Genomic DNA, 18,100 nt, shown 5'->3' with positions numbered 1-18,100 from the left:
AAGTTTCATATATTATTCATACCATCTTGAAATGATTACTTATAGCTTATCATTGGTTGCCCTATGATGTTGGAAAGATTCTGTTGACTATAATGAGATATATCATGATTTTGTCCAGCCTGTGATTTTTGTCGCAAAAGCAAGATATTGTAATCCTACATTCATTCTTCGTCCAAAAATATTCATTCTGTGGGTAAAGTTTTAAAATTTTGATAGCTTTCTTTAAATAAAATATCCTAGATTTCTACCAAACTTGAAAGGGGCACTAGCTGTCAAATTCAAGTTCACCGATTTGACTCAAATTCACATATTTGATTTATAACAATGTGAAACATTTATCCAAACTATCAAAAGTCTAAAATAAACAATTTACAAAACATGGGGTAGATAATATAAAGGTTCGTTTCTTTTGTATTTTAGTCCAGACGCAATCTAATTAACTATAAATTTTACCTCAGATGACCATATAAGCGATGTAAACATAAGTAAAGATATGAATAGATTAAACCAACACGTGCACTTGGATTTTTATAAGTCTTTTTGATTTTATTTTATAGTTTGAAAATAGATGTTTCTCATTGTTTTTAATCGTATAAGAATGATTTTATGTGCATCGAATTAGTAATCAAATGATTTACCGTAGTTTCACTTTCATTGTTGACATTCTTTTTCTTTAAATAACCAGTACATGTACAATGCATGCGTTGTCAATCTCTAGCTATAGGGGTTAAACTGAAGTTCACATGAATACAGATTTAAAGAGGTCGACTCATTCACTTGCAAGTGAATTACTAATTATCAATGTTTCTTAGCGTTATTTGACAAAATTGAACCTTTTTGGCTGCAAAAAGCAAATTGTTATTTCACTATTTCACTTTCATTATTGATTGAACACAAAAAAATCAAACTTTAGATCATTTATATATCTCGTAGCTAGTGCCCCTTGAACTGAAGTTTGCTTATGATCTTAAGATAGTATCAAAAGTGAATTTTGTGAAGAAAAAAATCCTGTTTATCTGTATTTACTGGTAAATGGACTTAGTTTTTCTGCCAGTTAACATTACATTCACTATCAGACTGGTAAAAGTTTTAAAAAATTTAATAACTATCTTAAAATATTCTGAATTTCTACCAAACTTTGAGAGAAGCTTGTTTATGATCATTAGATGGTATCCAGTAGTAAAAACCTGCAAGTAACAGCAAAAGGAAGCGAGACACTGGGTTCCGTAGAACCCTTACAATTCATTTTGCTCAGGGTGATGGCATGAAATTAAAAAAGGAAAAATATGGCAGGCATTCAGCCATTGCCAAAAAAGTTTGTCAAAGAATTTTTAAATGAATTTTCAATAAGTGTTGTATCCTTTCAATGCCTCTACACATCCTACCATCACTCATATATGTGTATCTTATGTTATATTACCTATCATTAATGATAATTATTTATATATATGTGACTTTCACCCCTTCTTTCCAAACTTAGAAAAAGGATTTTCTTTAATGATGTTTAGATGTGGTAAAATGTGTCTTTTTACAGCTAATACTTGTAGAGTAAAACTTTGGTTAGCTTGCTGCTTCGCTTTTATATATGTTTCATTGGCGGATCCAGGTGGGGGGGGGGGGGGGGTCTGGGGGTTGGAACCCCCCTGTTTTGGGCCATTCAATGCATTTGAATGGGGACATATAGTAAGACCCCCCCCCCCCTTTTCCTGGGTTGGTAACCCCTCCCCCCTTTTGAAAATGGCTTGATCAGCTTTTACTCAATCTTTGTAAGATTGATATCTTCCAACAATATATATAGGCATAGTTAAATTCAATTAGAAGTTATCCCAATTATACTTGTTCAACATACAAACAAGGTAAGCAAACTCACCAAAGTCAGATGCTCTACATGCATTAGGAAATTATATCTAAGGGCCACATTTGTGATGTTTTCTGTGTTTCAACTTACACACTGAAATTTTGTGTGAGCTAATGCCATCATTTAGAGTATTTTATGAGTCTGAGTCACAATATTCATTTGGGAATTTGATTTAAAAAAAATGTTGTTTATGACTACCATACAAAATGAAATAGTGATTGTTTAAATTGTACTCTTAGAGGTATAAATATTGTGTTCAAAGTCCCATAACTCTGGAATAACAAACAAGAAAAGTTTCAAAATCAAAAGCAAATCTACCAATGTCCAACATCTTTGGAATGACATTTCAAAGTTTTTTTTCAAATGGGATGGTGTATTGTGTTCTTCAATTTCAACAATTGTTTCAATTTTTTAGTGAATCCATCATAGCAAACTCAAGTTGTTGTACAGCATGATAAGATAGATAATATATTTTCTCTTATGGTTGGGGCCTGTTATCTATTTCTCGCATGAATAGATAATTCTCGTATCACACTGTCCGGAGTGTGATACGAAAAAGTGATACGAAAAATGCGTTAATTTGATTGGCCAACGAAACCTCCTGAAACGATATTGCGGCATTTTCATTGGCTATTCTTTAGGTCATTGTTGACAGTTAAAGGTCACAATGATGTACATTTCCTCCATTGCAACAGAGATAAGCGATTTCTTCAATAATATAGAAAATACGCACACTTTTCACCTTATTATATATTCTTATTCAAATATTATTACATTCTGAAGCGAACAAATTTTAAAAATAGTCTTATGTTGAAGATTGACGACGAACAGGAACCCCCTTGTTTTGGGCCATTCAATGCATTTGAATGGGGACATATAGTAAGACCCCCCCCCCCTTTTCCTGGGTTGGTAACCCCTCCCCCCTTTTGAAAATGGCTTGATCAGCTTTTACTCAATCTTTGTAAGATTGATATCTTCCAACAATATATATAGGCATAGTTAAATTCAATTAGAAGTTATCCCAATTATACTTGTTCAACATACAAACAAGGTAAGCAAACTCACCAAAGTCAGATGCTCTACATGCATTAGGAAATTATATCTAAGGGCCACATTTGTGATGTTTTCTGTGTTTCAACTTACACACTGAAATTTTGTGTGAGCTAATGCCATCATTTAGAGTATTTTATGAGTCTGAGTCACAATATTCATTTGGGAATTTGATTTAAAAAAAATGTTGTTTATGACTACCATACAAAATGAAATAGTGATTGTTTAAATTGTACTCTTAGAGGTATAAATATTGTGTTCAAAGTCCCATAACTCTGGAATAACAAACAAGAAAAGTTTCAAAATCAAAAGCAAATCTACCAATGTCCAACATCTTTGGAATGACATTTCAAAGTTTTTTTTCAAATGGGATGGTGTATTGTGTTCTTCAATTTCAACAATTGTTTCAATTTTTTAGTGAATCCATCATAGCAAACTCAAGTTGTTGTACAGCATGATAAGATAGATAATATATTTTCTCTTATGGTTGGGGCCTGTTATCTATTTCTCGCATGAATAGATAATTCTCGTATCACACTGTCCGGAGTGTGATACGAAAAAGTGATACGAAAAATGCGTTAATTTGATTGGCCAACGAAACCTCCTGAAACGATATTGCGGCATTTTCATTGGCTATTCTTTAGGTCATTGTTGACAGTTAAAGGTCACAATGATGTACATTTCCTCCATTGCAACAGAGATAAGCGATTTCTTCAATAATATAGAAAATACGCACACTTTTCACCTTATTATATATTCTTATTCAAATATTATTACATTCTGAAGCGAACAAATTTTAAAAATAGTCTTATGTTGAAGATTGACGACGAACAGGACATATGACGTCACAATGCAGTTATGTTCAAGCGACTGGGTCGACGTTTCGCGGATTTTTTTTATTAAGCACAAAAAGCATGTTTACCATAAGAGAAATAGGTTTCACAACTCGGGAGAATTAGATATCGTTTGATATCAACTCTCTTTATTTAATTTAAATAGTAATAATAAACTCGCCACAGGCTCGTTTATTATTATATTGAAATTAAATAACTCGAGTTGATATCAAGCGATATCTAATTCTCACTCGTTATGAAACCTATAATTATTGGTTTAAAATCTCATATTATAGGATTGAATATCCTCTACTTTATTAAAAGAAAATATTGTTACAATAATAAATGTATACAATCTCTATTTATTTATATCAGTCTCACCACACATTTGCAAAAAACACAGCATGTGAAAAATTTAGATTTCAAAGAAAATATTGATTTTCATTAATTCTTAAAATTTATCACCTTTGAAAATACATGGAGTGTTTTACTATACAAATTCTTAATATAGGTTCAAGGATTATTACATTTAATCATGGATTTGTATAGTAAGATTGAATAAATGATTGGGTTTTTTTTAAGGTAAAATTAACTGAATTGGAATATATATGTTTTTTTCAGGAATATAGGAAATAACTTGAATTTGAATTTATTTTATCGAATTTATTCTAACAAGGCTTATTTTTATATTTTCAGGCTCATGGAGGAGCCGGAGTGTCAGGTGATTTTCCATTAGCCGGTGTTTTTGCAGGTGTAAGAACACTCCGTTTGGCTGACGGCCCTGATGAAGTTCATCGTAGGTCCTTGGCCAGAATGGAATATTTTAGATTCAATCAAGCTAAACTGTGATCTGCTACTGAATGACAATTTTGCCACTTGCCACAAATTGCTGCAGTATTGCAAATGATGTTATAAGCTATTGTTTGTGGTTGTCTTCCAACATAAAAAAAGGGTATTTTTTCAGTTGTTTATTCTGGCAAAAAAAGGATTATGTTGTAAAATCTCTATAAAACTCAATATTTCACTAGTTTTGCTAAATTGCTATAGCTGTAAATATGACATGTAAAACTTTAAAACAAGTAAGTCCAATAGTATAGGGTTATTGCTAGAAAAATTGCTGCATATTGTTCCGACTAAATTTTTATATTGCAAAAGCTTGAGAGAGGGAATTATTTATCAATATCTTTGCAATAATTATTGCAATTCACATTTATAAAGTATAATTTTTATTTGTAATATTTATATCTTAGATTTTTTATCATTCATGTGATGGCTGATATATATATTTATATTATCTAATATATTCAAGAGTTGAAAACTACTACAATGAAGCAAGCTTGTTTCTGAAACTGCCTGCTGAGAAGTCTTTTTTGTTATTTGTTTTACAGAGTTGTGTATGCTATTTGATTCAATGTTTTTAAATTATGTCTCTAATCATGGCCAAGTATGAAAAAATATGTTGTATTGAACTCTTTATACCTGCATGTATATAAGTGATAAATGTTGAGGATGTTACATGTATGCAGTTAAATTGATTAAAAAGAAATACTATGTATTTGGAATGCAATCAATGCATCCAGCCTGTAACCCTGTATGCCTTAGAAAGCACTGTAAGGAAATTAATCTTTTCAATCACTTCAGTGAAGAAATGCATATGTCTTTTCACTGAAATGTAACCAATAAAGTGTGAAATATTCAAGATAGTTTGTTTGGTTTTTGGAAAGGGTCAAAATGTTAACTAGCAATCAGTGTATAAACAGTAAGAAGCCAATAAGACCTCTTAATATTTAGTATTTTAGTGCAGATCATGTTGACGTCATGAACCAATACATGTGTCGTAAATGCTTATTGTTATATTTATACATTAATTTTTATTGATTATATTTTTGGTAATAAAGATGATTTGATTTAAATGTTACACTCCACTTTTTTTTCTTACATTTAGTATGAGACATATGATAAGGTTACATAAGGATGTTAATATTCATAAAATAGAAATCAGCCTTCCCCCCACCTTGAAAGTTAAGGGAAAGTACATATATCAGGGTGTTAGGTTGGCTTGAAAGTGCTTTAACACTTATGAAATCATGCAACATTTATATGAAATTTTAATCAAATGTTCAGTGGTTGTTGTAGCCATCTCACTCACAGCCTTATTTGTTTTTCATTTATTGTTTTTAGCATACAATTTTCACATTTGTCATGTGAAGGCTCTTCACAGCTATACAGGTTGCATTCAGTTAATTATGATATCCTGTTCCTTTGGTCTTTTTTGCTTGATTTGCTTCACTGGCAACCATACCACATCTCCTTATATTATATATTTATAGCTTTCTTTAATCTGTTCTCAGGGAAATAATGTGTTTTATAGTCAATGAAATGTCCAACTGTCCAATCTGCAACATAGCTTTCAAATATATACTCTTTGATTCATGAAAAGCCAACACAAGAATGCACACACTGAAATTAACTACAAGTATATCATTTTAAAATAACCATGGAAATTAGGTCAAGGTCTGATAAAAGACAGACATGTACAATTAACAATAATTCACATACCAAATATAGTTGACCTATTGCTCATGGTAGTAAAAACTGACCAAACCACAAAACTAGTTCATTTACCAATGAACTATGAAATTGAGGTCAATGTCAGATTATACCTGCCAGACAGACATGAAAACCTTACAATCATTACATACATCACATATAGTTGACCCACTGCTTCAAGTAATTGAAAAACAGACTATAACACAAAATCTTAATACTGATCAATGAACCATGAAAATGAGGTAAAAGTGGAATCATATTTGCCCAGCAGACAGGAATACCTTGCAATCATTCCACACATCACATATAGTTGACCAATTGCTTATATCATCTGAGAAAAGGACCTCATCCTGGAACTTTAATTTTGTTCACTGATCCATGAAATGAGGTGAAAGTCATGTGAAATCTGTCTGACGTTGCAAGGTGAAAGTCATGTGAAATCTGTCTGACGTTGCAAGGAACCCATATACCAAATATCATTATCCTATTACTCAAAATCAGTGAGAAATCACAAGTAGGAAAATGAGGTCAAGGACAATGGACAATGGACAGACAGACTCTTTATGCATACATGGTATGAAGCATCTAAGTCTCCTTCTTTCTGATATGTAAAGCTTTATACAAAAAGTTTAAAGCACAGCCTAATAGTAATCCTATGACTTTGGTCCAGAGCCAGACAAAAAAACTCCTTTAAACGAGACCTCTTCAATAAATTGTGTCATTCATTCATAATTTTGTGGTGCTCAGTCAGATATGTTCATAATAATAAATAAACTGTTAACAAAAATTTGAATTTTTGAAAAAATAAGGCTTTTCTACCTCAGAAATAGATGACCTTAGCTGGTAAAACTTTCAGGAATTTTTGGTCTTCAATGCTCTTCAACTTTGTACTTTATTTGGCCTTTTAAACATTTTTTATTCTAGCGTCACTGATGAGTCTTATGTAGACGAAACACGTGTCTGGCGTAAATATTAAATTTTAATCCTGGTATCACATTAACTTTTCTAGTTGTGTTTTGCATACTGTTATTTATTTTTTTGTGTTTTCGTCATGTCATTGTCAGTTCATTTTTGAATTGCAAGGTTGAATAACGCTTTGGGTATCTAATGCATTTTTAATTAAATTAAAATATTAACATTAACTTGAAGCATATACACAAAATGGTTATAAGTGTGTCATTGGAGAAATTAAATAAGTGTAAGAAAAAACTAGAGGCTCTAAAGAGCCTGTGTCGCTCACCTTGGTCTATGTGAATATTAAACAAAGGAAGCAGATGGATTCATGACAAAATTGTGTTTTGGTGATGGTGATGTGTTTGTAAATCTTACTTTACTAAACAGTCTTGCTGCTTAGAACTATCTCTATCTATAATGAACTTGGCCCAGTAGTTTCAGTGGAAAATGTTAATAAAAATTTACAAATTTTATGAAAATTGTTAAAAATTGACTATAAAGGACAATTACTCCTTAGTGGGTCAATTGACCATTTTCAGATTTGCTCCAATTGCTTTGTTTTTTGAGTTATAAGCCAAAAACTGCATTTTACCCCCATATTCTATTTTTAGCCGTGGCGGCCATCTTGGTTGGTTGACCGGGTCACGCCACACATTTTTTAAACTAGATACCCAAAAGATGATTGTGGCCAAGTTTGGATTTATTTGGCCAAGTAGTTTCAGGGGAGAAGATTTTTGTAAAAGATAACTAAGATTTACGAAAAATGGTTAAAAATTGACTATAAAGGGCAATAACTCCTAAAGGGGTCAACTGACCATTTCGGTCATGTTGACTTATTTGTAAATCTTACTTTGCTGAACATAATTGCTGTTTACAGTTTATCTCTATCTATAATAATATTCAAGATAATAACCAAAAACAGCAAAATTTCCTCAAAATTACTAATTCAGGGGCAGCAACCCAACAACGGGTTGTCCGATTCGTCTGAAAATTTCAGGGCAGATAGATCTTGACCTGATAAACATTTTTACCCCATGTCAGATTTCCACTAAATGCTTTGGTTTTTGAGTTATAAGCCAAAAATTGCATTTTACCCCTATGTTCTATTTTTAGCCGTGGCTGCCATCTTGGTTGGTTGACCAGGTCATGCCACACATTTTTTAAACTAGATACCCCAAAGATGATTGTGGCCAAGATTGGATTAATTTGGCCAAGTAGTTTCAGAGGAGAAGATTTTTGTAAAAGATAACTAAGATTTACGAAAAATGGTAAAAAATTGACTATAAAGGGCAATAACTCCTAAAGGGGTCAACTGACCATTTCGGTCATGTTGACTTATTTGTAAATCTTACTTTGCTGAACATAATTGCTGTTTACAGTTTATCTCTATCTATAATAATATTCAAGATAATAACCAAAAACAGCAAAATTTCCTCAAAATTACAAATTCAGGGTCAGCAACCCAACAACGGATTGTCTGATTCGTCTGAAAATTTCAGGGCAGATAGATTTTGACCTGATAAATATTTTTACCCCATGTCAGATTTCCTCTAAATGCTTTGGTTTTTGAGTTATAAGCCAAAAACTGCATTTTACCCCTATGTTCTATTTTTAGCCGTGGCGGCCATCTTGGTTGGTTGACCGGGTCACGCCACACATTTTTAAAACTAGATACCCCAATGATGATTGTTTGGTTCAATTTGGCCCAGTAGTTTCAGAGGAGAAGATTTTTGTAAAAGTTAACAACGACGACGGACGACGGACGCCGGACGCAAAGTGATGGGATAATTGTATAAGAAAAAATATTGAATAATAATTTCCTGTCAATATGCACATCTACATAGTATGTCCTTATTGTCTACAAAATTTCATGAAATTCTGTTGTGTGGTTTCAGAGGAGTTGAGATGACAAACTGTTACAGAAGTACATTGAAGCAAATAAGTTGAAAGGGGCATAAATCCTAGGAAAAAAAATGAAACATAATTTCCTGTCGATATGCACATCTACATAATATGTCCTTATTATCTAAAAAGGTTTCATGAAATTCTGTTGTGTAGTTTCAGAGGAGTTGCAATGACAATCTGTTGCAGTAGTATATTGAAGCAAATAGGTTAAAAGGGGGATAACTCCTAGAAAAAAAATTGAATTGTAATTTTCTGTAGATATGCACAACTGCATAAGATGTCCTTTTCATCTAAAAAGGTTTCATGAAATTCTGCTGTGTGGTTTGAGAGGAGTTGCGATGACAAGAAAGTTGCATGGGGTATATTAATTCTGTTGCCCATTGACCAGTGCATATTAAATCTTGATAGCCTGGGTTTGTACATGTATTTGTTGTCTGATCTCATTTTGTAACCAGCCTTCAAATCTTATACATGCATAATTCTGATCATCAAAAAAATTAACTGATACAAATAAAATAACTCGGTGAGCTGTATGAATTTGTATTTTACAATTATATGCAGTCATAAATATACATAACAAATATACATCATTTAAAAGAGAATTATTCTTAACAATTCATTGAATAAATTACAAATTAAATAATTAAAACTTAAATTGTAGACAGATGTTTGAGTACAAATCAAACAAGTAGTCATTTAAACATCCTTTAAATGAAATGATCCAACATGAATGTAAAGTGTATTAAAGCACATCATGAATATTAATAAACATCCTGACATGAGCTAAATATTGTTTTTATACTAATCCTGTTATTCCAAAACTAGTAAATAAAATCTTTTAATTGAATTCCAGATATTGGCTTGGACATTTTAATTCTTGTCAAAAACAGAAATCACTGTAACCATAATTTAAGGTACAAGTTAATGACTGTTGAATTTTTATTTTTTTTAACATGTATGTTAAATCATAGTTCGTATTTTTTATACAATATAAACATGATTATTTCACTTCAGAAAACACCTTTATCAGTTTGTAACTATGTACTGCCTAATAATACTTCTTAACCATAACAAGTAAGTTTTTATAGCTTACTTTTGGCTGAACATTTTTTTACATAATATAACAATGTGTGTGATACATTATCTATTTGAACCCTGCAAAGAGAGGATTCAAGATAAAGTTATCTTATGTAGATTGCAATAGTTACTATGGTAACCAAATAAGTCTTCACTGTCATGATTTGATGGCACTTGTATCCACCAATGAACAAACTATCCATGCCTGAAAATAAACATCATTATATGTATTGTGAATTAGAAATTTATTTATATCGATATATATTAGCTTTATGTTGGTTTTATAACATAGTCAAGTTATTAAATTCTTTAGACTGTTCTTTATCTTGAAATTTGCTGGTAGGTTTTCAACAATAAACATAAAGGTCTCTGTTGGATAACTGTTTCATTGGCAATCATACCACATTTTTGTGTTTTTATCTAAATTTTGAAAATAAATATAAATTAATGAATGTATCTCCCTCATGCTTAGCTTCAATTCCTTGTCAGTGTTTGGCTTTACTTTGTTGTCACTTTATGATATTTTAATCAGATTTTCTGTATTGATTTTAAAATTTCTACATGTTCTTTTTTATCCCCTTTTGACAAAGAAGAAATGATAATCATATATTATAGGTTCAGATTTTATATTCTTCAAATCAAACTTAGTAGGTAACAAGAATGTGTCCCCAGTACATGGATGCCCCAATCGCACTATCGTTTCCTTTGTTCAGTGGACCGTGAAATTGGGGTCATAACTCTAAATTGGCATTAAAAATTAAAAAGATAATATCATAAGGAACATGTGTACTAAGTTTCAAGTTGATTGGACTTCAACTTCATCAAAAACTACCTTGACCAAAAACCTGAAGTAGGACGAACAGAAGAACAGATAGACGGACGAACGGACGAATGCACAGACCAGAAAACATAATGGCTTTACCTGTTTATCTTCTACATCTCTAGAGTTAGCTCCCTTCTTTAAAACCTGTATCCCTATAACATCTTTTGTACATGTATGGCAAGATAAATATTGTAACATAGAACCAGTAGATTTATCTTCATAGCTGTCTAGCGTTAAGTCAGAATCTGAAAACATAATTATCAAAATAAGCAAGCTGGAAAATATTTCATTAATTTTAGAAATTCTACTACATGTAATTGCTTTTTTGTAAGTGCACAATGGATAGTTGACTAAATGACATTCATATTTTCCAATTAGTGACTGGGAAAGAGAAATATGGTCACTTAGATCTTCTTACGTTTAAACCCTTGTCAAAGTGTTAATGAGGCGTCTTTTTAGCTATGTAGGATGTACAAGTTTGCAGCCATGTTGGCCAGAATGGGGATGTTAAATCAGATGCATCTTGTAAAGAGAAAGCCAAGATCTTTTCACATGTAGAATCCTTGCAACAACTCCTTTGAAGCAAAATTTTTACCCCCTACCATTATCACAGAAAACCTCTATTTCAGGACCGATCTATTGTTCTATTGTTTATAAGTTCTTGTCCTGAATATATGCATAAAATATTTCCCACTAGACATTAAGCAACCATAATGAATCTGTCATTGGCATTCAGACTACTCCTTATCTTTAACTTTGGACATTGAGCAAATTGGAATTTTTTTTGGTTGTTATTTTTTCCAGTATTAAATAGAAACTTAAACCTTATAAAAAGAAAACAATCATTTGATCTTTTGAATATGATATAAATTCATTTTTAGAACGAGCTTTTCTTAGGACATACCTTTTTCTAATTTTGTAGAAACTGTCTGTAGATTGGTAGATTTGACATCCAATGATGGTATAAATATAACTTCAGCTGTTCTCTGTGTTGTCAGAACTCTTACAAACCCAGGATACCTTTTTCTCTTTTCAAAATCTACAAATGGGAAAATAAAATTGAGAATGGAAATGGGGAATGTGTCAAAGAGACAACAACCCGACCAAATAAAAAACAACAGCAGAAGGTCACCAACAGGTCTTCAATGTAGCGAGAAATTCCCGCACCCGGAGGCGTCCTTCAGCTGGCCCCTAAACAAATATATACTAGTTCAGTGATAATGAACGCCATACTAATTTCCAAATTGTACACAAGAAACTAATATAAAAATAATACAAGACTAACAAAGGCCAGAGGCTCCTGACTTGGGACAGGCGCAAAAATGCGGCGGGGTTAAACATGTTTGTGAGATCTCAACCCTCCCCCTATACCTCTAACCAATGTAGAAAAATAAACGCATAACAATACGCACATTAAAATTCAGTTCAGGAGAAGTCCGAGTCTGATGTCAAAAGATGTAACCAAAGAAAATAAACAAAATGACAATAATACATAAATAACAACAGACTACTAGCAGTTAACTGACATGCCAGCTCCAGACTTCAATTAAACTGACTGAAAGATTATGATTTCATCATATGAACATCAGGCACAATCCTTCCCGTTAAGGGGTTTAGTATCATACCATCATAGCATATATGAGAAGAACATAACCCGTGTCATGCCAACAACTGTTTTTAGAATAAATGTCTTTAGTTCAGACGCAAAGACCTTATCAGTGACTCAATATTAACGCCAAAATATGCAATCTTTAATGACTTGACAACAGTATCGTAATTATATCCCTTCTTAATCAGTCTATTTAAAGGTTTTGTAAGTTTCTGAGGTGAATACTGACACCTTTGTGCTTTATAAAGAATATTTCCATAAAAAATTGGACGTGAAATACCTGATAAAAAATCTTTATGTGTGTTGCTTATTTGTTATGTAAGGCCTTTTCCATAAAACATACATGTGACCCTGATAAAACAACTTCAATTTGAAATTCTGATTTGGTGTAAAATATTGTGTTGTACAGGTTTAAACTGTTTGGAGGACACTATAATTGCCTCTATAGGTACTGACCCAGTTTTCATAGTACCTTACCTGAGTATCATGTTTGTTTATATGAGAGCTATTCCAATAAAATCATGTGTTTCAACAAAGTTAGACATGCAATCTCTTTATCAAATTTTTAAGTTCCCCCATAATTTTTGTTTATATCTAATGTTAAAACATGAAAGTGCACCATAAGCCAATTTGGTCGACTGATTCATTATGTTAATACTCAATGTACACTAAATTGTGTATATTCAGGTTGCACTCTTATAAACTAGTTACTCATAAATTCATTCATTCATAGAAAATTTTGCCAAACAACAGATAACCTATGAAACTCCATGAAATATAATGATCACATAGTATATACCTTACAAAAGGATAGAAACATCGCATTATTTCTAAGCTACATGATTTTTGGTAACATGCCTTCATCTTATATGAAAAGCTAAATATATACATATTGAACACTTTACCTTCTAACTGAGATATAAGAGCTTCTCCACAACCTTTACACTTGATCATTTTTTCAACTGAATCTGATTTTTGATCTTCCAAATTGTCCAGAAAGTCTACTCCTTTTTGTTTTTTAGCAGACAATCTCAAATTTGAATGACTTTTTCTTTTAGCTCCTCTATTCTTCCTTCTAGTATTTAATATCTCCTCACTTTCATTTTCCTCATTTTTCATTGCCATATTTTCTTTTTTAGTAATTTCTAATGTGGTATTTTGTTTAATCTCTGTCAATATTTTCTTATCACATGACTTTCTCTTTACTTTTGATTGGTCTATAAATTCATCTGGAGAATCATTGTCAATTACGATAGTCGTTCCTGCTGATTGTCTTCTGAAAATAGGCTTTTTATGAGTTTTTGATTCACTTTCATTTTTACATGCCTCATCACCTTGGTTTAGGGCTTTATTGCCAACACTGCTTGTCTTTTTGGTATCTACCGATCTATTAATAGATTGTTGATTAATGTTTTTGAATTCCTGTTCACTGTCCTGTGTATCAAACAGAGTTGGAGTTTGTGGACATTTTGTTTTATTTTGGTCTTTGGACTTATCACCGTCACCTTTTTCACTAATGTCTGATTCAGGGATCTGACAATACTTGAATAATTTATTCATCTTGATATTTTGTCGATCTGGCTCTGAAGTTGAATTTGTTGCATGAGTAACAGGTTCGTTTTTGCTGACTGAAACAGAAAAATCAAGAGTTTTTGTTAAATTTCATTTACAAACATAGATGTAAGGAGGGGGGGATAGGATCTTTATCGGGACTTCGGGATCGGGCATTTTAGGCTCGGGATTTCGGGATTGACCCTTCCGGAACCGGGAATCATTTTTTTTGGATTTCGGGAAGTCAGGATTTAATTTATTTAAATTCAGGACCTCGGGATTTCGTTTTTTTAAGTCCGGGATTTTGGGATCAGGACCCCTCCTATTCCCCCTCTGTAATGGGAGTTTGCAAAATAATAGTGATAAATAAGACAGGTAAATCTCCCATCAATACATCTAAACCAATTGTTGATGTTATTTTTTTTTTAAAGTAACACAAATAGATTTTCAACTGTACAAGAATCTAGTTATTAAAAATACTTGAATGAATTAAGAAAAATAATTACATGTGAATTTTCCTCATGTAATTTATATTTTTTTATTGTTGAAAGCAACAGAAACAGCTGAAGTTAGACAAAATAATGATCAAGTTTTCTGTGTTATCATTAATATTTTAGTGTGGATAATATATAATAATTTGTAGCCATTAAAACAGATAAATCAGCAGTATGGTATCTTCATTTTTACATTGGAACCAATTTTCTAGAGTAAACATTGGATAATTCAGTTGGCTTGTAAAACCAATAACAAATCAACTTATGTATAACCTTTTGCTGAAATTTTCATGGATATGAATGTTATCACTCAGGTATCCATGTTTCAAGGAGAAATGCATTGGTGAAGGATTTTTTTTACACTCATAAACATTGGATATTAACAGTGATATTCAGTGACAATGACACTCTCCTTTCTGTATAGAAAGGAAATGGTGAATATGTCCAAGCCACAACCACCGGACCATATAGCAGACAACAGCCGAAGGCAACCAATGGGCGAAGGCAACCAATGCATGGAAATAAAACAACAATGAAAAGTCTATCTGTAATATTTAGAATTTCTAGAAGATATACATAAACTGTACCCTCGAAATAAAACAACAGATTTATTTTATCATAACTTGAGATCATAACACGCTTACCACTAGGTAAAACATCCGAGATAGTCTGATTTTCTCCAGCCTTAGTATTAGATGATGTACTATGACCAACATTTAGTAATGATACCATGCCTGGTTTGGATGCTTGTGACTGTATATGAGTAGGGACAGATGACTGATGACTAGTAGTAGCATTACCAATCACAGGTTGTGTAGTAGCAGTAACTGTAGGATCTGTTTTGATTATCGGAGCCCCTGTCCCTTGATTAGGTTGAACGAGAAACATTTGTTGTTTAGGTGTGTCCTCGTCAACAATAATGTAATAAGGTTTATCCTTAGGTACTAATGGAGAATTCATCACAGACAGAATGTACTGGTGTGTGGATGATGTCAGAAACTGATTGTTCATTGCTTGACCTTGACCTTGCTGGACTTTCTGCTGATTATTGTTCAATGATAATTGCTGGCCTTGACCTTGCTGGAATTTCTGCTGAACATTTGGAAATAACAATTTCTGGCCTTGACCACTAACAATAGCCTGTTGAGGATTTTGTATTAACAATTGTTGGCCTGGTTGCATATGACTTTGAGCAGCACCTACTATTGGCTGAGGGTTTTGCACTATGACCTGTTGACCTGGTTGTAGTTGACCTTGGTTGACCATTTGCTGCAGTACCATCTGTATCTGTTGATTGGCTGTCGTCTGCTGAGGATTCTGTAGTATTATCTGAGTTTGATGACCTGGTTGAGCTTGAATAATAGCACTGCAAAAATAGAGTAAAGGATCTCATAAATGGAGATGTTTTGGGACCATTATTTGAAAATCTTCATCTTATGTAAACTTTATAAATAAAATTCTTTCAGATTAATATCATATTAGATATATGTGTGTGTAAGGTAAAATTTCTTAGTGTATTTTGTTTTAAAAACATTTATTCTAAACATATCATAAAAAGGAAAAATTCAAAAATTTGCCAAACTTTGACACTTTTCAACCAATAACAGATGAGCATCAGTCCAAGCAAGCCATACTTTACTACATTTTTTTTTTAAATACTTGTCTGTTTTAAAAGGCGATTTTAAATTCTGTTTGAGAAAGGTTGTTGTTCATATAATTTTAAAAAAGAAGGCTTAGTCAAATAATTGCTTTTTCCTGTTGTAATATATGTACCAATAGACAAATTGTAAAACATTTGAACCTAGCTTTAAATGCACAAGTAGTTTTCAGTTTTGTGTCATTCAGCAAATACTTTGTCTATTGAAATAAATATCAGAAACTCATGTACCATAAACTTATCAATGTGTTGAAAACATTAAAATTGATAGATAAATCTGAACTTATCATAGCAGGAATCTGCTGAAAAGCTACTAAGAATCATCCAGTTATATAATTCTCTTATTTGAGTTAAATTTAACTATTCAATTTTAAATTCTTTCAGACTTTATTCCTTTTACTTCTATTGAATTATAATTTATACCCACCCAGCTTTGGCAGCGGCAGTAAGTTCAGGGTTTTTCTTAACTTCTGTAGGAGACATAAGTCTACCATGTTGTATGGTGTCAAGTTTGGACACTGCTGCTGCTGCGGGAATATCTTTCTTTGAAACAGGAGTTGAAAATTTTGGCTGTGCTAGTTTCGGTAAAACCCCTTTAGGTGTCTGTGCGTCTATAGAGGTACCAGTTGAAACTTTCTTATCCTTTGTCAATGGGGTAACAGGTGAAAATATTGAATACAGTGGTGTAGCAGGAGTGATTGGCGTTGCTATGGCTGAGGCTCCTTGGAAGCCAGATCTTCTACTGATTGGCTGTCCTGGTGTGGTAGGTGTACTGGGTATAAAGGTGGTGTCTGGACTGAAATTGAAAATGTCATAGATATCAGATTGAAAGGTAAACATTAAAATCATGATTGAAATGACCAAAATTATCTTACTTAACATACAGCTGTGTATAGAAAGGAGTAGGTTCAGTAAGGCCCCTTTTTGGCCCCAAAATATAGCAGTTCTACAAAATTGTGAAAATGAAATCTTTTAGCTATTTATTGGAAAGTAGAATGCTTCTGCTACACAAATATGGGCTGTTTTTGACAATACAGTGTACATGTATCAGGTACTAACATCATTAAGTCATGCTAAATTACTGAAATCTTCACAATTTTAGCATTTTAGTTAAACTTTAGACGGTTTCCGTATTAAATGAAAGTGGCTGCATACGTGTTTATTCATAATATTGAAACGTAAGTTGTATTTGATGATAATACATAACATATATAAAGGTTGAGGATGAATACAGATGTGGCCAAAAACCATTTGAAAAATGATGACTTTTTGCATATTTGATAGATTTGTTATAATTAGATTGAATCGGGGCGTTTTTAATAAACTCAATCAGTTTATATCTTTCACAGAAACTAATTGAATCAATTGAAATAGACACCTAAGTGTTTATAAAGTGTCCAAAATATTTCATTAGATGAACCTGAAATTAGAACCAAAAATCAGTCCTTACCGGACCTACTCCTTTGTCTATCTTGAATTTGACATTAAAAAAAACTCTTTAAAGAGGTAATCTGGTATTGTTATATGCATCAATACAAGCTCATGTCCTGGTTTATTTTTAAAATGTAATCAGCAATACCACATTTTTGCACTTTAATAAAGTCCTACAGCTTCTCCTGAAATGGGATCACAGATATTTCTTCACCATGTTTTTACAGCAAAATATCTGACTAAAGTCAATCTTCTGTATTCTCCAATTTAACATTGTATGAAATAGAAAACTGAGGACAGTATGGCAA

The 18,100-nt window shown here is 32.3% G+C and overlaps 2 protein-coding genes across 4 annotated transcripts in view; one reads left to right on the top strand and one right to left on the bottom strand.

Moving 5' to 3' along the window:
* Window positions 1-5,654, top strand: part of LOC134728225 (acyl-CoA dehydrogenase family member 10-like) — a 74,929-nt gene extending 69,275 nt beyond the window's left edge. For all 3 annotated transcript variants that reach the window (XM_063592756.1, XM_063592757.1, XM_063592758.1), the window contains one exon: window positions 4,438-5,654. In XM_063592756.1, coding sequence (XP_063448826.1) covers window positions 4,438-4,590 — 153 coding nt within the window. In that variant the 3' untranslated portion in view covers window positions 4,591-5,654. The remainder of the gene's footprint in view (window positions 1-4,437) is intronic.
* A 4,730-nt stretch (window positions 5,655-10,384) lies between these two features.
* The window catches only part of LOC134681564 (uncharacterized), a 65,468-nt gene continuing 57,752 nt past the window's right edge, over window positions 10,385-18,100 (bottom strand). Inside the window, exons 36-42 of the mRNA XM_063541210.1 lie at window positions 16,789-17,157; window positions 15,349-16,070; window positions 13,970-14,287; window positions 13,565-13,789; window positions 11,955-12,089; window positions 11,150-11,295; window positions 10,385-10,432 (exon numbers count right to left, since the gene is read on the bottom strand). Of these exons, the coding sequence (XP_063397280.1) occupies window positions 10,385-10,432; window positions 11,150-11,295; window positions 11,955-12,089; window positions 13,565-13,789; window positions 13,970-14,287; window positions 15,349-16,070; window positions 16,789-17,157 (1,963 nt within the window). The remainder of the gene's footprint in view (window positions 10,433-11,149; window positions 11,296-11,954; window positions 12,090-13,564; window positions 13,790-13,969; window positions 14,288-15,348; window positions 16,071-16,788; window positions 17,158-18,100) is intronic.

The sequence above is a fragment of the Mytilus trossulus genome, chromosome 8 (assembly GCF_036588685.1).
Source record: "Mytilus trossulus isolate FHL-02 chromosome 8, PNRI_Mtr1.1.1.hap1, whole genome shotgun sequence".
In the NCBI taxonomy this organism is placed as follows: domain Eukaryota; kingdom Metazoa; phylum Mollusca; class Bivalvia; order Mytilida; family Mytilidae; genus Mytilus; species Mytilus trossulus.
Note: the sequence above shows the minus strand (reverse complement) of the source record. Positions and strands in the feature narration are given on the sequence as shown.